The sequence below is a fragment of the Calidris pugnax genome, unplaced genomic scaffold (genome assembly GCF_001431845.1).
Source record: "Calidris pugnax isolate Ruff unplaced genomic scaffold, ASM143184v1 scaffold20, whole genome shotgun sequence".
In the NCBI taxonomy this organism is placed as follows: domain Eukaryota; kingdom Metazoa; phylum Chordata; class Aves; order Charadriiformes; family Scolopacidae; genus Calidris; species Calidris pugnax.
Genome location: NW_015094510.1, coordinates 22,752,207 through 22,779,853, shown reverse-complemented (window position 1 = coordinate 22,779,853; position 27,647 = coordinate 22,752,207). Strand labels below are relative to the sequence as shown.

The following is a 27,647-nucleotide window of genomic DNA, read 5'->3' as shown; positions in this document are numbered from 1 at the left end:
GAACAATGGACAACAAAGCTCAGCTGCCATACAGCCAGCTGCTCCTTTGAGTCTCTCCTGTCTGAATCTTATTCCTGGATGCAAGATTCCCCTACCGGTGCGGCAACAGTTACACACCCACCCTTTTCCCTGTTAGCATCCATTAGGTATGTATTAAAGAGTCCTTACATATGTTAAGCTATTCATCACTATTCTATGCCATATTTCCCAAAAAAGAACACGCACATACACACTTCCACTAAAGATGCTGACACTAACAAAGGTGTGAACTGAGCAGGGTTTCTATTTGTTATTCCTCCTCCATCTGTTGCCCCCTTCTAATATTGTCCATGAATATAAGCGTTTTAGACCATAGACTCCAGCCTCTTGCACATCTACATGTCTCACACTAAACATTCAGTTTTATTAAAAATAATCTCTCCCCTATGGCCCACATTAAGTATAGCACATGGATTCAATAGCTGTACATAATAAAATTGAAAACCTTTAACTGTTTGATAGATTTCAGTGTTTTGCTGTTTATCAAATGCCAAAAAAAAACAACCACCAAAAACCAAATCAATCTACCAAAGAAAACCCCCACCAAAGGCCAAAAGCATCACTCTCCATTACTACTCAGACAGAAAAGGAATTTGATATCCTAGAGGGCACGCAAAGAACTTCCCAGGAAGAAAGTGCTGGCAGAGCCTTTTTGTACCTACATAAACTGCACCGGTAACACAAAACAGCGGACACTTTCCAGTCATACAGACCCCTTTTACTGTGAACTTCTAACATCCCTGAAGAATTATATCTGTAAGGAGAAGGATTACAGGCACACAGAATACATAGACACAGCTTCCCAGATTCTTGAGGTAACTCCACTGAAACGAAGGGGGTTATCCAATTGAGTAACAACTTCTGGACTGCATGTAGGATTTCCATAGATTTATCTTTTTTTTAAAAAAAATAGTCAGCTACAGCGTTTAAACAAATACCAAAAAAACAAGGTGATTAGCTTCACAAGTCCATAAACCACCTCATGTGTCTTTATTATTACAAAAGAAACACAACTTGCAAACAACCCTACTGTTATTCACTGTCAAACTCTAGCTGCTACTAAACAGCAGAACTGATAAATTATCTGATTAAATTATTGAACATATTCAGAGGTACCCTGTTGCCATCACAAATTCCGGTACTTATGTGAAAAAATTAAACAAAATTGGGCTCTAGATAAGCAATACAGTCTTCAAACACTGCCCCATACACATCTAGTCCTAATCGAGTTAATGAAACTACTCAAGCACAGAGGTCAATATTAGCAGGTTTCATTCCAGGAGTGGAGTTTTAACCTGTAAGTAGCACACATTGCTAAGGAATAATGCACCACAAACTTACAATACCCGGAATGTGGTGTGTCACTATCCAATTTATTAGTGGAATGCAAATGATAAAGTACTGTGTTAATTATTTAAGAAGTAATGTTGAAATGGTTAGCTAGTAAAATCTGCTGTAGTTCTGGAAAGAAGTCAACTACATGTCAGAGAAAAGGAGGCTAGATCAAATTATGCCTACATACAAGTACAAAGCTTAGTGAATATTTGATAATTTACTATGAATTTACATATAGCAGATCCTTCTCAAAGGTGGGACAGGAAGACAAATTAACACATTTTTAAGAAGCAGCAATTATAGTACTTTTGTAATTATTATTATTATGAGAAGGTTAGTTCATGAATCCGACATAAACAGTTTGAAACATAATTATTATGGTACTTAAGTAATTCATAGCAGATTTACTAAGTGTGATGGAGTCCTCTTAATACAACACTCCGTCACACTGATGCCAACTCCTACAGAAATAGGAAATAATTTTTTTTTTGTATATGCAAATTACACAGTGGGTGGATAAGAGAAATGCAAACTGCAAAATCCTACCCTAAATAAAAACATATATAAATAAGGTGACAGCCTGGTAAGTGCTCCTCTTTAAAGAGCAATCAAATAACAATGTTATTTTCTTTCCTGAACTAGCTCCTTTGAACTAAGGAGGATGGTGACAAAAGGAGACCCAAAAAATGAGTTTTCAAGTGCTCTTTTTACAAAGTAATATTTATTAGCTGTATTTAATAACTCAAATTTCTACAATACACTTCGAGAGAAGCTGCAGCTAATAATGCAGAAACTCAAGAAAACAATCGGAAGACAGACCAGAATATGTCTATTTATTCAGTTAAATTCTACCAACATTGGTAACATCTTCATCCAGATGTTTTTGTAATGAGTCAGTATTTAAACATCACTATGTATAATAAGCTTCTTCCTGATTTGAAGAAACAAGAGCATCGCTAGGCCTAACTATCCCTGTCAGTGGTATTCTCATTACATCATAGCAACAGAGGGAAACAGGCGACATACCATTTCCTTTCTGTGAAAGCTATCTTAAAAATCTGTGTATTTTGTACAAAATGTCAAACGTCAAATATTACAAGCCTAGTGGCAGCATCACGACTCCCAGGCAGGCAGGCAGGACCTAGAAGTCGTGTGGAGGTGGCAGTGTGCTCAGCCCGGGGTGAGAGGGAAGAGGAGGAAGTGCTTTATGTCACTGACAAGGGACTCCTCCAGGCAATTTAAAAAGCAGCACTAAGAGATTTGCATCTAACCCTCCACAGCTCAGGAGAGGATTTCTGTGATACAATGCAAGAGAGACATGTGCAAGTCAGAAGAGGGTTCACAGTGCTCTTAACAGCCTCAGAGACCCTAAAAAGAAATACATGAAAAATAATAGTTGGAAGCATTTAAAGTCAGAGACAATAGTATCCTCATCACCCTTTTCTTCCAGGTGGCAAAATTTACTTATAATATTTTAAAAAGGTGAGGGGGAAAGTGAGCTTAAAACCACGTTTGATCATCCTCTATATCTTACTGGTTTTGGCTTTTTATTTTTTTTTTTTTGGCAGAATTCACTCATTTTGACTGCAGTACAAAAAATTGTGAAGGAAATACTGAACGTAAGCAATTAAAGGACAACATTATTTTAATAGCCCATTTGTCATACATATGCACCATTAATTGTATATCGATGGCTGAAACAAGGGCTACTCGTTTTTATTGTTATCGTTATCAGAGCGGGTTTTACTCGCAAAACAGAACTTCAACCTGAAAGGAAAAAAAAGCATGGACAAGTCCACTGCTTTTAGGAACAAAAGTACCTTTATATATGAACAATGGTGGGGAAATACATGAAAATATTCTGCCATAAAAATGAAGAACTAACATAGCAAACCTCAGCCACAACTTTTTTTTTTTTTTCCAATTAAGTGATTTATGGAAATATATACAAATGGGGAAAGTTGTGCTGAACAGAAAGATTACCTAGCAGAGCTGATTCACCCTCCCTTCTCATGCCCTGCTATACCTTCCTACTTTAAATGTACCGAGGCAGCACAGCCTGAAGTACAGTCCGCCATAAGAAGTACTAGGAGTGCCCTTGAAAAATGTCCAGATTGCAGCTAGTGCACAAAGGGCCTCGCTATGTAAATACAGACATGAGAATTTCTCTGTCGCTCCTGACCCAGCAGCAAGCGAAGATATTTACTTCCATCAACGCTGGAAGACAAAGCGTCGGTAAGAAACAAGCGAAGTTTCAGAGAAGAAAAGGAAGAAAGGCTGAGAGTCAATTGCATCTGGTTTAGAAAGGAGAAAGAAAAAAAAAAAGAGAGAGAGAAATTGTTTGTTTAAATCATTCCGAATGTTCTACTTTGTATTTCTCTTCCCCACCAAACTGCTCGGCAGAGCTGAAGAGCAGTGCTAGGCGAAATGAGCCAGAGCAGTCGGATAGTTACTGCCATAGGTAAGAGCAGGCAGACATCCCCCCTCTCCCTTGCTACACCGAAGGCGACGCTGCAGATTTCACTCCGCTACCAAAAGGCAAAGCAGAACCAGCATCTGGGGAGGGAGGAGGGCTATTAACTGGGAACTTTTTGTTCCTTAAATATGTAACCGAGACCTTTCTTTTTTCTTTTTTTTCCTTCCCACGCCCCTCTTCTTTCCTCCTTCTCTGCCAAAAGAGGCCGAAAGAAACGTTATTCCATAACAACACTATTAAAAACGAGTGTAAGACTTACCATATCAGCTGGAACGCTGCTGGACATCTTGATGTTACCCTAAATGGCTTAAAATCAACTTAAAAAAAAAAAAAAAGCACCAAGAACAGCCCGCCGGAGATCTTTCAAGAAGCAAAACCGGTGTCAGTGTCGGAGGCAGCAACTTCCACGTCCCCGACGAAAAAGAGGTGCCCGATGTGCAGCGGGGAAGGCGACCGGCTGAGGAGGAGAAATATCCAGCGGCCAGCGGTGCCGGGGCTGTACCGGGGGAGCCAGCGGGAGACCAGAGATGGCAGCAGATCCCTGTCAGCAGCAGCAGTAGCAGAGGCAGCGGTGGTGCCAGGTAGACCAGGCAGGACTACACCGCCACATGAGCCGTGTGCGGGCTCTTTTTCCCCCCCCCCGCCACCTCGCTCCCTCTTCCTTCTCTTCCAACCCTCGACAAATGACGACGGGATGATTCACGGGATAATGGTGCGTCCAAGTCACCTCCTCAGTCAGCGCAGGCAGGACCTCGCTCCTGCCCTCGGCGGGGCAGGGAGGCGGGAGGGCCGGGGTGGGCCCGGGGCCGCTGGGGAGGTCGCCGGGCTTCGCTCCCCCCTTAAGCAGTGTGCGACATTCAACAGGGTCTGCCGGGGAGACGGGGCCGGGGAGGGCTGCCTGAGGGGCGGCCGGAGGGGAAAGCCCTCCCCCGCGGCGCTCCGGCGGCGACGGCACTCGGCGGGGGCCGGGGGGGCGTTCAACGGCGGCCGCCTCCCGCTGCCTCAGGTCTCCGCTCGCATCGCCGCCGCCGCCGCCTCCTCCTCCTCCTCAGCCCGCCCTCCTTCCCTCCCTCCCCCGCCTCGTCCTCCGGCGGCTCCGGGCGGCAGGGGCGGCCCCCCCCTCAACTCCTTCCCCCGCCAGCCGCGCTGCCTCGCCCCGCTGCGAGCCGGAAGGTGCCGGTCCTCAGCGCGATCCTCGCCCGCAGCCGCCCCCTGTCATCTTCGTCTCAAACCAACATGGCGCCCGCCGAGCCCAGAAAGGGGACACGGCAGGGGAGAGACCGACCCCCTCCTCCGCCGCCGCCGCCCCTCCCGCCGAGTCACGTGACTCCCTCCCGCGCGGCACCATGGGGCTTGTAGGCGGCCGAGGGGAGCGGGGCGGAACCAGCCTGGCCACGCCCCCTCTCCCTAGCAACCGTTGCTAGGGCGGGGAAGCGGCCTGCCGCGGTGCGAGGCCTCGCTCCGCCTGTGCCCGGGGCCCCTCGTCCCCTCGTCCCTGTCCCCTCGACCCTCGCTCCGCCGGGGGAGCTCCTCGCCCCCGCCCCGCGCTCGCCTTGCGGTGGCGGTGGAGAACTGTGAGGTCCCCGGGGCACCGCCAGGGCCTCAGAGCCGCTTCCAGGCCCTGGCGAGCGGAGACCCCGCCTCCCGCCGCCCTCCCCGCCACCCCGGCAAATACCACAGAAACCGTCCTCTTCCCCGAGGGTGGCTGCAGCTTCCTCAGGGCTTTTGGGGGTCCCCCTTGCAGCCCTTTCTCCATGGATCCCCTTCCCAACACGTGGGCCTCTGCTGGATGGCTTCCAAAAAGGAAAAAAAAAAAAAAAAGGAAATTTATATGCTATTGTTTTAATTTTTTTGGCACCACTGATCCACAAGTCTGTACCTGTATTTGTATTTCTTCGTATTTCTCATTTCTTACATTATTTTTTAGAATTTAAAATGTCAAGGTCCTTTTTTTTTTCCCCTGAAACTGTATAATTTTGTTAATGAAAAAAGCTCCTGCAAGATACACAGTGAAAATGACAACTCCCGACTCGGAAGCATCTGGAGAAAGGGCCCTTAGCATGTAAAATGCCCCCTTCAGAAGCCGTCCCGCTCCCCAAAGAGCTTTGCGTTCGTTACACATCTGCGTTATCTTAAATGGTGTCTGTAACGGGTATTTTTTTCCTTATTCCAGGCTGCTCCCAGATACCAGCAGTCAACAAAGAAAGGCTGTGCCTGATGGAAAATGCAGCCCACTTGGAAGACACCAAAAAAAAATGCTACACAAAGTGCAGATCTATTGAAGGCCTTTTGAGAGGGGTGTAGAGAGGCACATTCATATGCTGGTACTGTGAAACCGTCCAAAAAATAAAAAAAAGGCAAGGAAATCAAGTAGATGGAACTTGTGACAGATGCAGCCTGGTTCCTTCGGGAACAGATCTCATGTAAAACCACAGGAAATTAAGACAGAGTTGTTCCCTTTAATACTAAAAGTTGGAGGCTGCTTTAGGACTTCACACAGCAAAGGCAACCCCTGGCAAGACACCATCTTTTCTTTATACTGTGCTCCAAAATAGCACAAAGCTACCAACATTAGAAGACAGACTTGACAGCAAGCAGCCCTGTCTGATGCCTGGGACAAGAGTTGGGGGCCAGCAGAAGTGGCCCCACACACATGGCCTCTGTGAGGATCCTGTGCTGTCACATGTATGACTTCAGGCATGTCACTCCCTCCTTAGTCAGCCTAATTTGCTTAGATGGTACTTTTTTTGGGAGGCAGTGACTGGGGCATCTCTCACAGTAGGAGAAGATGAGCGCTAGGACTGTTCAGCATGGGAAGAGAGATCATAGAGGGATCATAGAATCATGAAATTGCCTAGGTTGGAAGCGACCTTCAAGATCATCGAGTCCAGCGGTCAACCTAACAGTAACAAAACCACCACTGAACCATGTCCGTAACCACCTAAGCTACCCATCTTTTAAGTACCTCCAGGGACGGTGACTCTACCGCTTTCCTGGGCATCTTGTTCCAATGTTTGATGCCTAGGTTGGAAGCGACCTTCAAGATCATCGAGTCCAGCGGTCAACCTAACAGTAACAAAACCACCACTGAACCATGTCCGTAACCACCTAAGCTACCCATCTTTTAAGTACCTCCAGGGACGGTGACTCTACCGCTTTCCTGGGCATCTTGTTCCAATGTTTGATAACCCTTTTGGCAAAGAAATTTTTCCTAATATCCAATCTAAACTTCCCCTGGTGCAACTTCAGGCCATTTCCTCTTGTTGCCTGTTACTTGGGAGAAGAGACCAAACCCCACCTTGCTACAACCTTCTTTCAGGTAATTGTAGAGAGCTCATCAGTGTAAGTGCCAGGGTAAGTGAGAGGGAATGAAAGAGAGGGAGTAAAGAAGAGGGAGCCAGGCTCTTCTCAGTGGAGCCTACTGACAGAACAAGGCAATGGGGACAAAATAAAAAACAGTAATCTGAACATAAAAAAACCCCTTTTGTTACTGTGAGGGTGACCAAACACTGACTCAGGTTCCCCAGAGACATTTTGAAGCCTCTGTCTGTGAAGATACTCAAAACCAAACCGGACACAGTCATGGACAACTTGCACTGGCTGACCCTGCTTGAGCAGGTGGTTGGACTAGATGACTTCCAGAGGTCCCTTCCAACACAAATGATGCTGTGAATGAGATTCTCCCCTGAAAAATGTTTTTATGGTACCTTATATCATCATCCCCAATCTTAGTCAGGTCTTCTAGCTGCCAACAGGTTAAAAATGATCATGTTTGTGGGAGTAGTAGCAAATTGTTGAGGCATTGCTTACTTTTTCTGCAATGGACTATCCTTGAGGGACGGAGAAAGTGCGTTCTTCTTTTTCCTTTTTTTTCTCTTTTTTTTTTTTTTAATTTTTCTTTTCCTTTTCCTTTTCCTTCTTCTTTCATAAAGCATCTAAATAATAATACTTGTAGATGAGAATGCAAGGGATGAGCCCTGAAGAATGCCTCTCTATCCCAAATAATACACATTCCTGGGCACATACGACTTTCTGGTCATTATTATAGTTCTGAAGAACTATAAATAGATCTTTCTGAATAAAGCGTATACTTAAAATGTTATAAATCTGGGCTTTTCCATGAAAAAAATAAAAAAACCCTTATGTGCACCCACTTAAGTTTAAATGGTCTCTTGAGGTCTGCTCCAAGGCCATCTTGCAGCCCAGCCCTTCACTCCACATGTACAGCAGCCCTGTGCAGGTGCCTCGAGGTGATCTCAGGGTGGTTTAGGAGGTGTCCTACCCATGCCTTCCTACTAGCACTCTCGAACAGGGACAAGAGAATAGGCACCATGGCTGCTTTTCAGCTGCTGCAGCTCACAGCTGTCTTCTCGTGTAAACTGAAATTGGTGGCAACTCAAAATTATGTCCTTGGCCACACTATGACAGTTGAGGTGCGTGGCCATTCCCACCTCCTCTGCTACAAGGAGACACAGCAGACAGCAGGGCTTTGTAATCATTTACAGCTCGCAGGATGAATCGGCAAGGGTTATGTGGAAAGACCCTTCAATCGAGCACCAAGAAGTCCATGTGCCCAAGCAAGTCAGGCAAGTCAGGACACCAGCAGGCACAGGCAAACTGGATGAGGGGTCAGCAAGGCAAGCAGGCAGCAGCAGGGCACATCCGCTGTACTGGAGCTGGCTCTTTTAAATTATTTAGATGGATGAGCTCATCTGTGGCGCGTAAAGGTCAGCACATACATAGGACATAACCATAGGAAAGAATACAGAAGATAGAGAGCCTAGGTCAGCATGATTCTATAGTCTTTACTTTTTTGCCTTTTGTTTAACAATCTGTTAAAAGGAAGGATCACGTATTTTGTGTTGATGAAGCAGTGGGGCACAGGAGGAGTCAAGGGATTGTCCTTGCTACTTCATGTACGCACTCAGGTTGGTCAACTATACAACTTCTGCCAAGTGTTGTATAAAGGAGGATGAGCTTCTCTCTCTGACACGCTGCTGTGCTGTCCAAGAGACAGCATGAAGCATTAGCTTTTTTATTCTTACACATTATTATTACATATTTGAATCTGCAATTATGATTGCAGGCCAAAATCCACTGTCCTAGGCACAGTATATCCAAGCACATGTCAGAGTTTCTGTCTTGAAAGGTTCATAGTACCAGCTTTACGCTACAGTTGACATTTATATCACATTTACATGACTTTTTTTTCCCCCGGCTCTCAGCTATGATGACACCACACAAGCAAATGGAAGATCCAGCACAGCTGGTACGTGTTGGAGATCATTTTAGGATGATTGTGTGCCGGGCAAATGAATAAAAAGAGCTGCGTGCAGCTACCAGTGGTCCTGGTAGAAGTTGTATTATGTCTGATGAAAGGGATAAATCCCACCAGTTTCATGGAGGTGAGGTCATGTATTTGAAATGCAGTGTGGTCAGATATAAAACAGAAAAAGATCCTTTCTCTGTGGCAGGTATTGAGAAAGGCTGTTATGATAGAATTCATTTCACATTCGCACAGAGAGGAAATGAGAGTTGTGGTCAGCAGTAGTCGGCTGGAACAAGGGACCCTGCGTCTGGGATCAGCTTGTGGCTAAACCCCGAGCAAATGCTACAGCCGTACACATCTGAAAACAAATCTTTCCCACATCCAAGGATCAAGCAAAAAGGGAAGTGCTGTTCGACAGAAGTGCTAGCAACATGGAGAGCTAAAAAGGCTATTCCGCTTTTGGGACCTAATCCTGAACTCAGATACACAAATCTTATTTCCATTAAGTCTCCCTGGCAGAACTGTCATGTGAATTTAGCCGTCCAGGTACAAAATCATTTATCATCATTACTTTGGCAATTTATGAGGGAAAATGATGAAGTACATGACTGATATTTTGCTTCTCATTTGCAAAATACAACATGGCATAAGTAAATAACTAGAGTTTTGCGAAGCTCTGTTCCCTTTGAGAAGAATTGTGCGGGTACCCTATTTACGGGTAGGTTGAACTGCAGTTTCAGTGTTTCATGGCCATCAGTACTAGTTGAAACCTGACTCTGTACCGAGACGTGCTTAATAGGAATAAAAGGTCTGTTATTCTAAATCAGATTAGTAGTCCAGCCAATGTGATATCCTGTCTCCAGCAGTGGCCAGCATCAAATGCTTCAGAGAAAGACACACAAAACCCCACAATGGACAATCACGTTATAATCTTCTTATTTGCTGAGTTTTCACTGCTGCCAAGGCTGCCGGAGAGTCTGGTTTATGCCCTGAAGCACAAAACTTCATGTCCTTTATAGCCTTAATGGCAGAATAACCCATTGATAACATGTAAGACCAATTGCCATTTTTCAAAAGAGCAGTGCTGTCTCCCGACGGATGTTATTGCTGGGGTTGGAGACCACGTCAAACCTACGCTCCAAGACCAACATTAAAAGCTTTGAGCCTGATGCTGTGCTCCAGCATTTTCCCTTTGAGGCAAGCTGCAAACAAGAGCATCTTCAGGAGAAGGAACACACCACCATGAAATTTCTTTTCAGGCCAGAACATCCATCGCTTCTGATTTCTCTCCAGATTTTCAGAGCAAACTGAGAAGGTTAAAGGCTCCTGAGACAAAGGGCTTAATTCTCTGGGGTTTGGCCATGGGACAGATCAGGATTCTTTCCCTCTCTGGCAGCCACAGAGGCAAGATATCCAGGGCAGCAAGGAACACACTGGGCTAGACAACAGGATACTTTTAATACCTTTATAGAAACACGTGGCCATTTTTTTTAACTCTTACAGAGCCAAGTTTGCATTTAACTCAGTGTGACCTAGTTCTGTTGAATTCAGACCCCTTACAAGAGAGCGTTCAGGCAAAAGCCTGCACTGGAAATGAGGGCCAGATGCTGCAGCAGGCTTGCAGCCTGCTCTCTGCTCCTGCACGTGGTCGGTGTCTCGTGCAGACCTCTGGAAAAACCTCAGATTTTGTGTTTTCAGTTATTTTTTTCATACTAAACTGATTTATTTCCCCTTAGAAGAACATTGATTTTTGTCTGTTTGCTGCTTCTGTGTCAAGCCAAACCAGCATGTGGGTCCTACCGGCTCTTCCATCGATGCCAGCAGGCTTCTGGGAATAGTGTTTAGCAGCTCTCGCCTTCCTCAGAGCCAGCAGGAAAGCAACAAAAGGACCTCTGAGGTTTTATAGAGTTTACAATACACACCACCGGCCACCATCACGGTTTATTTATGTACTTTTAAAGTTATCCATCAGACTAATCTTGCTAGAAAATGAAAATGCACAGCCATTTAAAACAACTCGCATGGTGCCCCCGAATGCCCCAATGTAAGGATTTATTTACTTCCCCCCCCGCCATGTTTGCAGTATCTATGTACAAATACAAGACGATAGGAAACAACCAAGCAATAGCAAGTGCCAGAGGTTCCTTCTGACCTTTCTGACACAGCTGAACCAGGCAGGACCCGTGCTCTGCCAATCTCATGGGCGTAGCAGAGATATGACATAGCGGAGTTACAGTTATTGATGTCATAAATTATGTCAGGGATATCTCCTAAGAGCAGGGATGAAGGACCGATAGAGGAGGGTACAAAAGTGCAATAAGGAGAAAGGAAGACCAACATGAATGAGAAGAAGAAATCCCTGGGTCTATTTCAGACAGTGCTCAAATCACCAGCGTTCTTGAGGTGGTTTAGCTATCCATACATCTAGGAATTAAAAGATACATCTGTTCAGTCTGTACAGAAAAATAACTCTGAAAACAATCAGAAGTAGTTCCTTATTTTCTAATAGATAAGAAACAGGAAGGAGAAGTTTTAGCAGAGAAGCATCCATCTGGATCAGCTTCCTGGCAACGAGGAGGAACTAAGGGGAACATTGAAATAATGCTCAAGCTCTGAACTTGAAACTTGAATTTAGTGAAGGATTTACAAAGCATTGTAATAAAATGCTGTTTAATATCAGGAAATCAAATCTGTAGAAGTGTGGGACAAATCTCCTATGCAACTGGTCTTAAGGGTTGTGATGGCAGAAATTATTAAAATTTGCCAGTGAAGAGGGAGGTTGAAGGCCCCTGAAAGTGCAATATCAAATTAGTTGACAGCTTTGCAGAAAAAGGAACAAGAATCTGTGACTGGAGAATGGCTGTTGCAAAACTCAATGTTGCAAAAGAAATTGTCTGGAAAATAATTACAGAAAAATACGCACTTAGTGTGTAAGTGTAAAAGCGCCCGAAATCACTCTCAGTCTGACCAAGGATGTAGAAGAAAAATGGCTTTGTAAAACTGTTAAACACGAGAGCTAAAGCTTAAATTGCTTGTTGGTGCTACGGGGATCCCAGCCCTCATTTGTGTCTTACAGGCGCTGCTGCAGCCCAGGGCTGAGTGTAGCCTATTAGCTGTGCGGAGCCAAACTCAGCGGGGACCCTGGAGTACTGACTGCCTTTTATCATCCCTCTCTCCTGCTGACTGCAGCAGGTTACTTCTTACATTATCAGGCAGCTAGGTTCATATGTATATATCTATATATATATACACACACATAAGGGTCTCCAGTGGGAAGCTAAACATTAGTGATCTCCCATTATAGTTCGTATTCCCTATTTATAAAATCAGTACTAAAAATGCAAAATTGAAGTCAGAAATCATTCTTGCTCATCTGATTTTCATGTCTGTTATCTACACTACATTGGAATTCTTCAGGTTTTTTAATTTGAAGCTGTTACTTATATGCATATGCATTTGTATATATACATTTAACACGTTTATATAGGTTTTAAATCTATATGCACACAGGCGTATTAATTTTGTGAACATTTTTTAAATTAACTGTAGCACTCAGATAGATTACACTCAAATCTGATTGTTTCCTACTTGAACTGAAACAAAAACCCATCTCAGAATTTGCGCTGAGGAGATAATTGTTGTTTACATACGTTATGTCAATGTAATATAATGTTTCATCTGCCTTATTTTCTATCATTCATTAGTCTCCAAATCAGAAACAATATCTGAATGAAGCAGTGTCTAGAAATGCTATTTTTAATTGGCTAAAGAGATTGCTTGACCTCTGGTAACTGGTTACTGTTGTTGGGGAGACGCTCCATGAGCGGTGGCACATTGTTTAAACAAAATGGGACAATAGACTCATGTCATCTATAGGATATGGAGACACCACAGTTTTGTGTTTCTTTTACTTTATTACTATACATGCGAGGCACAATCGACAAAGACTTCCTGAGGATGAATGTTGTCAGTATATGAAATACTGAATGACTGCTTTTTGTTTTGCTGAATGGTCCCCTTTCTTTCAGATTTAAAGGGGAAAATACAGAAAAAATAGCTCTGGGGAATGGAGTCTTGCATATAGGCTTTTTTTTTTTTTTTTTTTTTTAAACAGAGAGGCTTTTAGCTGCATTGAGATCTTACATTATTTTAAGTAAGTGAGTTTGACTCCGTTGACGTAATCTCAATTATTCCTGGTCTACAACAAGGTGAGAAAAGGATTGAGCAAATTAATAGGAGCCTGAATTCCATGTTACTTCCAAGCTCACAGTCACCTGGGTCCTGAATGTTGCTGATGTTGGCATTGATTTTTTTTTCTATTTTCACTTTTGCTCATCATGACCATAAAACCCAAGAGGACCTGATTTAATTCTAGCCTCCCTTTCTCATTCCAGTCCCAAGGCCTATGTGGACAGTAATAGGTGTTTGTGTAGTATAGATGAGTGCTCCCAAAATAGCCAGCACTAAAAATCACCTAATTGGTTTACTGTCAGCAAGAGTCTTGCTAGAGACAGCAAGAGCGTCTGAAAGACTGAGTGGACAGGTTTTACCGCATTAGAGTCTGTTATATGTATGTGTAGATGCTGTTAAAGACTTTAATTAGTTTTTATTAATTTTAATTTTATTAAGTCATTAGAATTATTTTAGTTATAAGTTAAATGAACAAAAAATCTGCTAGTCAAAAGTCTCACTACTCATTTATGTTGCATCTGTCATTGGCAGTGGGCTAGTGCTCTGGCTGCCAGCTGCGGGCATAACAAATGAATGAGAAGCAATAGTGTCAATGGTTGTCCATGTGCAAAATCTATGCCACATTTTCAGATTCCCTTTATCAGAGGGTAAGGATGGATAATTCCACCTAACTGTAGTCCTTTGAAAATACTGGATATCTCATCTAAGCTACTTGTCCGGCCTCCATCTGTGATCAGTGGAGCAAGGTACGTTCACCACCTTGACCTCTTAAATGAGACTCTTACCTTCACCCTATTGACTATTAAAAAACCTGCACAATTAGTTCAGACTAATTTTTATACAGCTGAAAATAACCATGGTGATTCTCTTTCCAATGTTTTCCACTTCTCCCCACCAACACGGTGTTTTCATCTCCTCACAATGATTTGTTGCTCAGGGCTGTTCTGCACCCACCCGCCCAGACCTTGGCGTGGTTCATGCTCCAGAGTGCTGAGGTCCAACTCCAGGGATGCTGCAAACATGTACGCAGGACCTTCAGCATGAAGGTGGTACCGCCATGGCTGGAGTCACAGGCTGAATGAATTACTTAACAGCAAGCAGAACTAGTTACCCTCTTAAGCAGGTGCATAAACCTTGGCAGGATCAAGGCTTAAATCATCATCACCTCAAGGCAAGAAAATGTTCTTTTGTTTCCTTTGCAGCACAAAACTTGCTATTGTCACTTAATTAAATCAGTCTTCAAACTGATGAACGATGAAGTAACTTTGGAAGCGTTACAATCATGGCATCACTTAAAACACCTCCCTGCTCTCCCCGAGAGAGGTGAGAAGGTAATGGGCTGGCTGTTCTGCTAAATGGGGCTCCTCAGTGATCACAGCCCGTGCTTTGGAGTCTGTGAGGACATCAAGTCCTCAGGGCACTGCCTGGCAGCTATTAAATTAGAGTCCCACTGCCCAGGTGAGAGTTGCATCAGGTCTGAAAACCTTTCATTTTTCCACAAGGATCCTTACATAGGACACTGAGGACACGGTGAGTGAGCTGATTGTTAAAGGCTTGTTGAAAGAGAACAAGAAGAGGACGTGAAAGCTTGCAGGAAACATGTCTACATCTCTTCACAGCTTTAACATGGCATGTAACAGGTATCCTTTCTAGTTCACAGTTGCAGATTTCTCTGTAGATGCAGCAAGAGGTAGTTCTTAAACAGAGACTGGTTACACAGAATATTACAAAGTATTTTCAAGAGTATTAAAAATGCCACCAAACAAAGATCTTTTTCACTTTCCCTGCCCTTTTTGTGACAAATGACTGCAGTAAAAGTGAACTCCCGCTTTTCCTTATTTATGAAACACCTCGTGCCTTTTGTATGAAAAACTAATTTTCCTGTGCTTTAGAAAGTATATAAGTGGCAGTTGAAGAAGCAGGCAAAAGCTGTACATTAGGGTAGAGGAACAAGGCAAGTACTGAAAAACAAAAAGCTATTCAGTATTTTTTTTTTCCCTAAAAGAAAAGGAATGAAAACTGTCATCAGACTGAATTGTTCTATTCCTGATTACTGTGTGTAGCATGATGAAACAAAAAATGCATTTCCATTTTAGCTTTCACAGGCAATATATGCCCGCAAACCTTTTGATAAAGAACTGATTTTCAAAGCAGCACATTTCTGTAGGCTGTCAGTGATCCAGCAGAGCTCTCACGCTGCTTTGACTTTTCCAGCTCCCAAGAGTATCAGACCTTTACAATTCTTTCTAGGATCTCAACCAATTTAATAATATGGGCAAACTTCTCCATAGATTGATTTTGGATTTACAACGCTCCTGGCTGCTTGCTTACATAGAGGTAACCAACAGGCAGAATCCACACATCAGTCTTGAGAAAAAACCTCATTTAGACAAAATAGATTTTACCCGTCAGCCTCTCCACAACTGCGACTGGCAATGTATCACACTTGGCCATAAACATTTCTCCAGGAAGGAACTGGTCTTAAATAAGTCAGTTTAAATAAGATCAGCAAAGCCATCTCTAGTGATACCATCTGGTGACTCTTAATCACATCCGAGCCTAGAATGTTGCGAATATGAGTCAGGTTAAAAAAGACATGAGAAAAACAGTGTGAGCACAGAAATGCAAGAGTATTAAGTTAGAGTAGCTCACAGCCTGTAGGATCCAGAAGAGCAATAAAGAGAAACACATAGCTAAGCAATTAATAAACTCAGGAACTAAGGCAATACATTGTTGTTAAAGCACAGCCATTTACCAACACTACCCAGCCCATTCTCGTGTCTGGTTTCGGCTTTGTTCTTAGGTACTGCCCAGGTACTAATACAGGGGCAGAGTTGAAAGATAAAAGCTGAGAACAGAGTTGAGCTTCGTGTGTTTGCCATAGTTGCACCAGCACCTAAGAGTCACTTCCCTGCCTGGTCATCCATCACAGAAGCACGTGCCCTTCTGGAATTACGCAAAAGCCCTTGAGACCAACGATTGCATTTGCTGTATTTTCTAAGCCATTGGAAATATCTTGTAAAATTTGAATTTTTATATGGTCAGCTTTTCTCTTTTCTACATTTGCTTTCCTTTTCTGCAGTTCAACCCTTCAACAAACAACAGCCTGTAGCAACTTCTACCACAACCAACAAGGAGGAAAGGTGGGCAACACCGAACGCTGTACTGGATTGAAGTAACAAATAATTTAAACAGTCTGCTTATAAATTCTTTTGCAAAGCATATTTTTTTTTTTTTGCCTGCTGGCATGCATCGTTAGATTCAGTTTCATTTCACTGACTGCAATGCCATTCCTTCTCAGTAATGAGCATCTGAATGATGCGTCACAGGATTGCTGTATCAGGGAATGTTGACAAATAAATGGATGTGCTGATTTCTTCAGCCTTTAAGCCTTTCATTCCGTCCTCTAATCTAAAGACAGGTGATTTCTTAAAATGGATTTACATGCTAGGAAATATAAATAAGCACTTAAAATGATGGTAGAGACAAGATCTCTACAGACTCAGAAATTATTAGGAAAAATGAAAAAGGTAAGAGTGGTTTTCCCATTTCAAAAATATTTTCCAATTATTTTAACAGGATTTTAAGTGATGTTTCATGGTTTTATGGACAAGTAGCTGAATAGTTAGACCAGCATGTGTTTAATCTTTTTCTGAATATTTTGTTTGCATTAAGCTGCTAGCAGAGTGCACATCTGTCTCTTCATCACCAGCCTCCATTCTCATACTCTTTATTTCCTTCTTCTGACAATTAGCACACCCATAATCCCAAGAAATCCCTAGTCCCAGGCTGTTTATGTGTGGAATCTAAGCGCAGCCTGCAGTATTTTGTCAGCCTGTGCTGAGACTATGGGGGAATCCATCCTCTCCTGGGAAAGACTATACTGTGTGTGCTGTGGCATGGTGCTGACTTCCACTGGCCAAGGGTGGGGAGAAGACATCATCTCCCTGTGGCCATGGCAGCCCTCAGGTCATGCACACCATGATCTTGGAGATCGGTCTTGAAGCACCTGCTGTGGCAACTGAAATCAGGAGATCATTGAGCTATTCAGGTCTAAATGCCAGGCCCAAGTGCTTGGCTAAGTCTATCTTAGATGTTTCAGAGTGGCTCCTGCTTGTAAGGTCCACAGTGTGGCAGGTGTGGGTACAGCCCTCTTTTTTCTTCCTCATTCCCAGATTGAGTCCTGGCTTTACAGGTGTGGGGAGCAGGAACTTTTAACCACTCCTTGCCTTTTTCTCACACAGTGGTTGACCAGTTCTGTCAGAAGTTCCATGGGGACAGTCCCTTCCCACTTGTGACCTTGCCCCACTGTCTGGGAGTTTGTATAAGGTGGAACAATGTATGATGGATGCTCTTGTCACGTATTGATCAGATAATTCCTCCCCAGAGAGTCTGGGCATCCGCTTCCTGCTACTGGGGAACAGCAGCTCTTGGAGAAGGAAACAAAAAGTCCTGATCAGATTGGTGAGTGCAGAAAAATATATGTATCAAATTATATATTTATAAAGGTATATGTGCATGTGTACATGAGTAAAGCCAGTTGTTTCATTTTCCCCAAATTCCCTGCCTGTGACTGCCATTACCTAGTGCTTGGCCCTCAGGGCATTTTGGGTTGTTGTAGAAGTAATTGAAAAGTTTGGTGGGGTCTTCTAGTGAGGGGCATTTGGGGCGTTTTAGTTAAGAGTCCAAAGGGCACTCTGAGGCCCAGGGAATTTTTACGAGTACTCTCACTCGTACAGAATCAGATACACGTGTGCAAAGTAAAACAGAGAAGAATACAGTTACTTTTATGATTGGTTCAGCTTGAAAAAGTACGTAAATAGAGAGTTTTTTTGTCCTTGTACTGGATGGGTTTGTTGTTCTTCAAGCACTTTTGTGAGCAAATGAATATGTTAAATTAGGTCCTGTAGAGACTTGTCAGCAATTTTAAAGACATAGCATAATGAAGCTTGTTTCCAACTCTGCAGGGATAGCTTCTTTTGTTAATCTACCAAATTAAGTATTGGGTAGACTTGTTTCGTTAGCAAATGGGAGAGGAGATGCCAAGAGCCCTATTCTTTCCTGCTCTTAGCTCTGTGCCCACCCTCTCTTCCCTGAGGATGAACCAGAATTCTGTTTTCTGAGGGGTCAGTGCAAACCTTTACTGACATATGAGCCTGTTTCACATCAAATGCCTCCTTTGAAAAGTACTGACACACATTTAAAGAAAAGATTAACCAAGACAGAAGAAAACCCCATCTATTAATTTCTTAACAGGCTTGGCATTTGTTGCAAGCAGGCTGGATTAAAAAAAACACCCCAACAACATAGTCTCGTGAAGAATATGTCAGTCCTCCAATTCAGAGAGGTCTTTTAGAGCAGCTTTGAACACTTAGAAGTGGATTCCCCTCAAAGCCATCTGAAAGGTTGGTGTTTACCTTAAGATTCAAATGAACTACAAAGAAAGGCAAGAGCAAAGGGAAAGTCATCCCATCTTACTGGCAGCTGTCTTTGGGTTGATGAACCATATTTTGGCAACCCATCTCTCCTCTGACCAGACAGGCAGCCAACATGGCTATCATCCTAGATTAGATGTCTGACTCTTGAAAAGCTAAATTTAGGTGATAGGAATCCCAACCTTAAATTTTTAATCTTAGGACAAACTGAGTGGCTCTGGGTCCCCCAACACAACTTACTGTTCCTTTTCCAAAAAAACCCAAGCGCTTAATGTCATGCCATATTGACTTTAAAAAGTGGCTGCTTCTCAGCCGAGATGCAGTACCATAGATTGCTGCTGCCAGAGCATTCCTGCTCTGCTGATATGCAAAAAAAAGAAAAATACCCCCTCCAGCTGCACGCTGAGCAGTGAGGAGCCTCGGGCTGAGAACAACAGAGAGCTCAAGTGATTTTGGCCAGTACATCTGCATAAAACCACCTTCATAATATTAGAACAACAAAACACTTTACTGCTCTTAGAACAACAAACCACTTTGTGCACAGTAGCAGAGCTGCCCTCGCTCGTGCACAGTGATATCTCAACAAGGGATCCATGCCTAACCTTTCCAGCGTTAATCACTGGAAACGCCCGCGCTACCAATGTGCTTTTACTTGTATTATATACTGTATTATGGAAATGATGGTCTCATCTATACACAGTGAAATCAGGGGAAAGGCAATAGCACAAAGCCCTGGGTAGCTTGCATATCCTGTATAGCAAAAGCTGGCAATGTCTCCTTGTGCAGGAGCTAAAATGCTCTGCTTGAAAATAAAGACAATAAGAAACACTCAAAAGCCATTTCTGGTACCCGTGTATTTAGTGCTTCTCACTTTGAAACCATAAAGTGCTTGTGCCTTTTAAAAATCTAAACACACACAAAGCAGAAAATGTAATCACTTAATTTGTAATGAGACCCAGGGGCAGGAACCCATGAGGATTTTCTCCATGATGTTGAACTCCACATTTCACACACAGAGAAGCCACATTCTGGCTTTGGCTCCCAGCTCCATCCCTGAATGCTTTCTGGCTTGAAGAGGAGAAAGCCTTCTCTGGTTACCTTCAGGCTTGTCCTTGGGTTCCAGGAAGAGAGGAAAAGGACAAAAATGTGCTGGTGTCAGGAAAAGCCTGGTGCCTGAGCCGCTTCCTAGAAAATAAGCACACAGAACTACTGGTGATGCTGGGGTTTCCATTTGTCAAAATGTAGGCACCTGCAAAACCATTCTTCTCTCAGCAGCAGAAGGTCCTTCAAGGCAGCAGTGGCCAGAGTAAATATTACCAGTCCCACTCGCTACTGCATGCTACTGCTCTTCTCCAGCTTTTAAAGCACAATTAAAATCATCTGGCTCTACTCATGGATGCAACAAAAGTCACTTATTTATTTGATGGAGAGTGAAAAAAGAAAATGTAGCAGTACCCAAATACAGATCCTTGCAGGCACAACGCTTGCTAGAGTTGGGACCGCAATAGCTGCTCTCCTCCCTAGTTGTTTCCAGAGCATGTGAAGTTCTTTCATGTGAAAACACCACCATTTTGTTTGATCTGTAGACAGCCAGCTCAAACCACATTTATCCGTGTCTGGATGGACTTACTTCACACCTGCAGCCCGGAGTCTGGATACTCTCATCTTTCCTGTAATTCCTCCCAGTACATCTGTGTCAGGGAGGGGAGAAATTGCCACTTTCAGAAGAAGAATTGAGCTAAAGCCAAAGGTGAATGCTGGTCTAATGTGTTTGGTATTTCATACCGAGTCAGAAAGAAAATGATCCGAAAGGCCTGCAAAATTCCTGGGGCAATAATCTCAGCTGCTGGAAGCACCTACATGTTTTGGAGTGACTCCCTGCCTTTGACACAGCTGGTTCTCACTAAGGACAACAAATGAGTTTTTCACTCCAGGAGCATCCTGCCCGATACCAACTTCATAGAGAAGTGTTCCTCACATGACTTTTATCTTTGCGTGTGGTACAGCTTAAGAATAGAGGTAAAGGATACAGACAAAAGGCAGAAAAACATCAACATACTAAGGTGCTGCATGAGAGCACCCAATGTGGGGTTGCTCCATTGCCCACACAAAGGAGGCTCCAGGCTGTCCTGGCTGCCAGAGCCAGGCAGGGTGGCCAGGGTTAGCGGGTGGAGGATGTTCAGACTGAAGCAAGGATAAATGTAAGCTTCAGCCTGTGCAAACACAGGCAAGAAACTCTGGGCTCTTTGCTCAAAGTCATTCCCCCTCCTTCAGCGTCTCCGGCTCCTGTGGTGTCACCATGTGCCTTGTTTGCAACACCAAGGAAGGGAAGCTGGCAGAGGTGATTTCCTTACACTTCTGGAACCTTTCTAGCCTGAACAAAAGACTTATTGCTTCTGACGTTGGATTCCTGTGTCTGATGAACCCCTGACTTCTCTAACTTGAATAAGTAGTTTAATTCATAGCAGAGCTGATTTCAGTGGGTGGTGTTGAACTGTTGTCATCATGGTATCATTCAACACAGGATAGAAAGGTGACCGGAAAACTGAAATTAATAGTGCTTTTATATGGCCTTCCTAGAAGAGCCTGAACAGAAAAAAAAGCCATAACTGCAGAGGAAATATTGCAATGTCTGTATGGAAAGGATTCATGCTGCCATTTGCTCTCTGGTTCATTATATTTGCTTTCCACCACCACCCCACCTTTACCATAAGATAGTAACTTTTCAAAAACCTCTTCTCCATTGACGTTTCACCTCTACTTCATTGGCTGAGACAATTTGAAGTGACTTGGATAACATTTAGTCAAAGAAAATAGCCTGAATAAAATCACACATTCTTTTCTTTGACAGAATGCTTAAAAGCAAACCAACAAAAATACATATGAAATATATGGTTAGTTTCATCATATGTTCTTCATTTTATTGGTCTACTAATTGATAGGGATTGTAAAAGGAGACATTATATAAATCCTGTGTGAACATATGGCTTTTTTTGTTCCCTTCCGAGATTGCAGTCTGAGTCTATGCAATCCTGTTAACGAAATAAGCCTTGTCGTTTGAGGAGCAACGCTTAATGACAGTTGTCAGTCATCACTAGGTACCACACTCAAGGGACATCTTGATACGTCTGTGACAGACAGATTAGATATTGTCTGGGGACGGTTATGTGCCAGCTGTAAGAAAGCCCTGGCTGAGAGGAAATGAGGATTAAAAAAAAAGAGGGAGGAAATCAGATACAGCTTTTCCAGCCCCTGTTCTCTGGAGCAGATGATCCTCCTGCTCAGGTATGAGCCGTGTGTGTCTGAAGCTGATGGCTGAATGGGAGATGGCCACTGCTGTAATTTAACTTCAGTCACCCAGAATTGCAGCTTTGTTGTGCTCAGATGGAAACCTTCTCTTCCCCTCAAATAGTTTGTGATTTAATAGGTTTTCCTTCCCATTCTTCATACTCCCTTACACTGAGGGCAAAGGTAACCAGCACAGCTATGCCCGAGGCAGAAAGAGATGGAAATCATTTGGCACTTGTGACTTCCATCATCAGCAGCGGCAGGTAGCAGAGGGATGCTGCTGCCCTGTCCTCATGCCCTGGCATGAAATGGGACGTGTTCAGTGCTGGTAGAGGTCAGGGGCTGGTGCAGGACCCTGCTTCCCCTGCCAGGTTCCTGTTGTTGGAGAGCCTGAAGGCAGCCCTGTGGCTCCTGGCGCAGGTGTGCCTATGGGGAATGCCTACCAAATAGCTCTTTGCCTCCCTCGTCCTTGTAAATTGGCCATGTGGAAACCAAAGAGATGCAGGGGTCAGCTCAGGAGTCTATGCACATGCTGCTCACACAAAGACGTGCTCTATATCCGTGCACGACCAGAGGCTGAGGCTGTCAACCAGAGAAAAGGCTTTTCATGCATTTCTAGTAATAGCCACAAGGTCATTCAACGTGGGTACAGGCAGCAGGGGATGGGATCTGGAGCCTCTGCTGCAATAGCCCTTCATCTTTTTTCAGCCAAGGGTCAAACGAGACTGCAGAGAGAGAAAGACAAATGAGACACCAGCCCCAGGAGACCTGATGCAGGAGGCCAGCAGAAGCTTGCAGAGACTGGGGGTCGTACCACACCTGATGCTGCTCACATGAAGTTGAACAGGGAAACCGCAACGCTATGGGGCCCATAAAACTGCTCCCTGCTGCCTCCCTGGGATGGTGATGATGATGAATGACACTGGCTCCACTCCGCAGGATGCCTGGCCTTGGGAACATCACTCCCGGATACTGCTGATACCTCCTGGCAAACAGGAGGCCCCAGGAGGCTGCAGTCAGTGTCTCCTGCAGCGAGCTGCTCCCCGAGGACCAGCCCTCTGCTTACAGCAGCTTTCTTCTCCTGTGAAGTCAAGATACTCCAGGAGGATTCATGAAGTGCAACACACTCAATACCTTAGTCTTGACCTTCATGTCCAGAAAAGCAGGTATGAACGGACACACTCCTCAACATTAAAAATCATGTAAAAAGAAAGTAAATAAGTGACCTAGATGTGTGGAGGAAGCAAGAGAAAATGCAAGGTTTGAAGTTAATTAGCCCTTGAACTGTCAGGCCCAATTACTTCCAGCAGGCTCTGACATTTCGAAGATTAATTAGGGAGTTAGCTGTCACATCTCACAAAGGACCACCATTACGCCAGAGAAGATCTACCTGCTCTCTGCACACAATGTCTTGAAATTTTGCACTGGGAAATTTTATCCAAAAGCTAATTGGGGACCTTTGGTAAAAGCTTTCTGATTATTATATTCATTTTGAGGAATGCACTGCATTTATATACTGAAATACAACTGGCTGATTTGAAGGACAGGCTTAACTCATTGGATGGTGAATTTAAATACTCCTGAGCAAAAGGCCTTTATATTCCTCTGCTTCTTTTGCAACACTCCTGTTACATACAGTATAGACCATACTATACTGCTCTACCAGTATATATCAATTCAGCATACGTTTGCTCCCAAACAGATCCTTGTCTATTACTGTGTACGTCTTCCTGAAATCAGCCTCCTAAAATGTTTCTGAGCAGCAGAAATGCACCCTTCCAAATTTGAGTCAGAGGTGTGCCCCTGCAACAGCAAAAGCAAGCCCTCTCCTGGGTTGGACTAGCGAAGGCACAGCCAGCAGAACAGGAGGTGGAATTTCTGCTCTCTTCTCAGATCGTTGGATGGGCCCAGTTCAGTTTTGGTGGGCCCAGTTCAAAAGACACATTGGAAAATGGGAGAGGGTGCGGTGGATGGCTACCGTGGTGCTTAGTGAGCTGGAAAATTCAATCTAAGGCCCTGCTTTCAAGAGAAAGTCACACCAGGCAATCTCCAGAAGCTCTTTCCAACCTGACCTTTTATAGGATGATATGATTTTTAACCCTTTGTTCTTCCCCAGGACAGACCAACTCCCTGCAGATTTTTCTGGTGCAGCTCTCTCTGCAGCAGCGAACCAGAGCCGTACCTGCCAGTCTGTCCTTATCGTACCATTAAAAACATTGTTGTAAGCACCTTAGCAGATAAAAAACTCTCCCTGCCTCAGAACAACTGAAGTGTAAAGCACCGACATAGTGAAATGTGGAAAGGATCCTTCAGAAAAAGTGGAACAAAAACAAAAGAAAGGAAAAGGAAATGAAATCCCTTTTTAGACACAAAATGGTGTCTGGCTTATAGCCATCCGGATATTTTTAACATGTCCATCAATACCGTCTCTGTGCACAGCAACTGACTGATTCATGACTCTGTATTTTGTGTTTCCGTCTCTCCCCTCATGACCAGAGAGTGTTTGAAAGAGTAATTTGGTCAGAGCTAGTTTTATTTTCCTTTATAGTCAGGGCGTACCTATGGTGTGAAAGCTGAGCTGTGGAGAGCTGGGACCTCCTGGGAGGTGGCTAATTCTGTGGTTCTTCTGGTGTCCATTGGGAGGGGGTTTCCACGGCCAGGACAGAGCTGTATGCAGCAGCCAACCTCCTGCACAGTCACCCACAGCCCGGGCATGGTGAGCTCCACGGCTGTCGGTGAACATGCTGTCCAACCCTTGCCACCAAGATGGGAGTCAGGGATAAGCTGTCTGATCTCACCCAGCTGAGGGAGATGCCTATGAGCCAGTGTAGCTGCTCTCCTAGCAGTGATATAACCACCTATTCTCACATTCCTGCACCTTTGCAATCCCACAAGGCACCTACCAAAAGGCTTCATGCAGCCAAGAGCTACCAGAGATGTTTGGAGAGCTCTTAACATGCAAAGGAATAAGACAACAGAAGGGATAGTTCTTCCCAATTCAAAGGCAGTGTCCTGAGGACATTAAGGCTAGGAATCATTCTAGCCATCTTCAGCCACCTTAAAGTTAGGCAGCTAACCAAGGCAAGAACCTCTCTTTTAAAATGTTCTTTTTAGTAGTTTTTTTTCAGAGAGCACTTTATCCCATCCCGAAATAGGTGGGACCAAAATAGGTTGGACACCCTCTATCAGCTGTAAGGAGGACCTCCACAACCACCTTTGGTGAAGCCTGTAGTATTTGTGGGGCCTGGTCCCAGAGCTCAAGGGATGACCCTGACCAATGGTTTGCCATCACAGAGAGTTAGACCTGAACTTTTAAAAGCCTAGAAACAGGAGTGATGGATACTCCCTTCTCACTTTCCTGTCCAAGTGACCTGTTCAAGGTCACACAGAGTTGGCAACTAGACCAGGAAATTATGTGCCCCAACCACAAGCCTGGGTTTTTTCTCTCATGCTTTTCTAACCATTTGCAAACCTACCAGGAACAGATCAGCATTAAAAAAAAAAATGCCTGAGATTCCAAATGCATTCTAATCGTCTGTACCATCAATGCCGTAGTCATAAATACCCATTGGAGCCAACCCAAGGCTGGTTTTCCATTTCAGCTTTCAAGGGTTGTTTTTTTTTTCAAGTCAAGAGAAAAACTAGTTCCTCTACAGAAAACAGTTAATCATTAATGGTACGTGTAAAACATAACATACTTGACTCTTTGACGTGGTAGAAGCAGCCTGTAAGTGGAGATGACAGGAACTGTTGGTTTACTCTTCTCCCAGACAGATCTGCTTCGCCGTGGGAAGGGAGGAATTGAAATCTTTACTGCCTGAGCTTAGTGAGGATGTTGCCTTTGAAAGAGAGTAATTGGGTACTTTAAGGCTACTAGCTTGTAGCCAAGTCAGTCGTTCTGCCTAATAAATGCAAAGTCATTGATGCTTTGTTCTTGATGTCCAACATCTAAGGGGCAAGTGCTTAGTCAGCCTTATTTTGCTGACTCACTGACTTTGCTCTTGGAGGCACAGTCAGTGTTCCCTGGGCAGCGCTCTGCTCAGTCAGGGCTTGTGCGGCGCGGGGTGAAATGCAGGAGCTGGCAGCCCAGCAGGCTGTGAGCAGCATCCAGCATGGTCCTCTCCCACCTCAGAGCAGCACCCAGCAGGGTCCTCTCCCACCTCACAGGCACTCGGAGATGCTGCACAAGAGAAGTGTCTCTGGGTCCTCCTGGAGCATGAGCCAAGGCACCGAATACCCTCGGCTCCTCGGGCTAGGAGGCTGTAAGGATGCTTGGGATAGTGTACACCCAGCCCTTTGTTTTCCAGGGATATACGGGGCAGCATTTCTTCATCAGGTTTTGCGTGAACAGGACTTTGAGAGAAAATCACATCTTATAAATTTATTTTAGAAATTTACCCATCGAGTGCTTTTCAGCTCTGGGCTCACCTGCACTGGGATATAAATAAAATTTAAAAAAATCTCCAGAAGCTCTTTCCAACCTGACCTTTTATAGGATGATATGATTTTTAACCCTTTGTTCTTCCCCAGGACAGACCAACTCCCTGCAGATTTTTCTGGTGCAGCTCTCTCTGCAGCAGCGAACCAGAGCCGTACCTGCCAGTCTGTCCTTATCGTACCATTAAAAACATTGTTGTAAGCACCTTAGCAGATAAAAAACTCTCCCTGCCTCAGAACAACTGAAGTGTAAAGCACCGACATAGTGAAATGTGGAAAGGATCCTTCAGAAAAAGTGGAACAAAAACAAAAGAAAGGAAAAGGAAATGAAATCCCTTTTTAGACACAAAATGGTGTCTGGCTTATAGCCATCCGGATATTTTTAACATGTCCATCAATACCGTCTCTGTGCACAGCAACTGACTGATTCATGACTCTGTATTTTGTGTTTCCGTCTCTCCCCTCATGACCAGAGAGTGTTTGAAAGAGTAATTTGGTCAGAGCTAGTTTTATTTTCCTTTATAGTCAGGGCGTACCTATGGTGTGAAAGCTGAGCTGTGGAGAGCTGGGACCTCCTGGGAGGTGGCTAATTCTGTGGTTCTTCTGGTGTCCATTGGGAGGGGGTTTCCATGGCCAGGACAGAGCTGTATGCAGCAGCCAACCTCCTGCACAGTCACCCACAGCCCGGGCATGGTGAGCTCCACGGCTGTCGGTGAACATGCTGTCCAACCCTTGCCACCAAGATGGGAGTCAGGGATAAGCTGTCTGATCTCACCCAGCTGAGGGAGATGCCTATGAGCCAGTGTAGCTGCTCTCCTAGCAGTGATATAACCACCTATTCTCACATTCCTGCACCTTTGCAATCCCACAAGGCACCTACCAAAAGGCTTCATGCAGCCAAGAGCTACCAGAGATGTTTGGAGAGCTCTTAACATGCAAAGGAATAAGACAACAGAAGGGATAGTTCTTCCCAATTCAAAGGCAGTGTCCTGAGGACATTAAGGCTAGGAATCATTCTAGCCATCTTCAGCCACCTTAAAGTTAGGCAGCTAACCAAGGCAAGAACCTCTCTTTTAAAATGTTCTTTTTAGTAGTTTTTTTTCAGAGAGCACTTTATCCCATCCCGAAATAGGTGGGACCAAAATAGGTTGGACACCCTCTATCAGCTGTAAGGAGG

At 44.2% G+C, this 27,647-nt stretch overlaps 1 protein-coding gene across 1 annotated transcript in view; it reads right to left on the bottom strand.

Annotated features, from left to right (window-relative positions):
- Positions 1-5,112, bottom strand: part of UBL3 (ubiquitin like 3) — a 60,918-nt gene extending 55,806 nt beyond the window's left edge. The window contains exon 1 of the mRNA XM_014966022.1: positions 4,110-5,112. Coding sequence (XP_014821508.1) covers positions 4,110-4,136 — 27 coding nt within the window. The 5' untranslated portion in view covers positions 4,137-5,112. The remainder of the gene's footprint in view (positions 1-4,109) is intronic.
- Between the last annotated feature and the right edge of the window lie 22,535 nt (positions 5,113-27,647).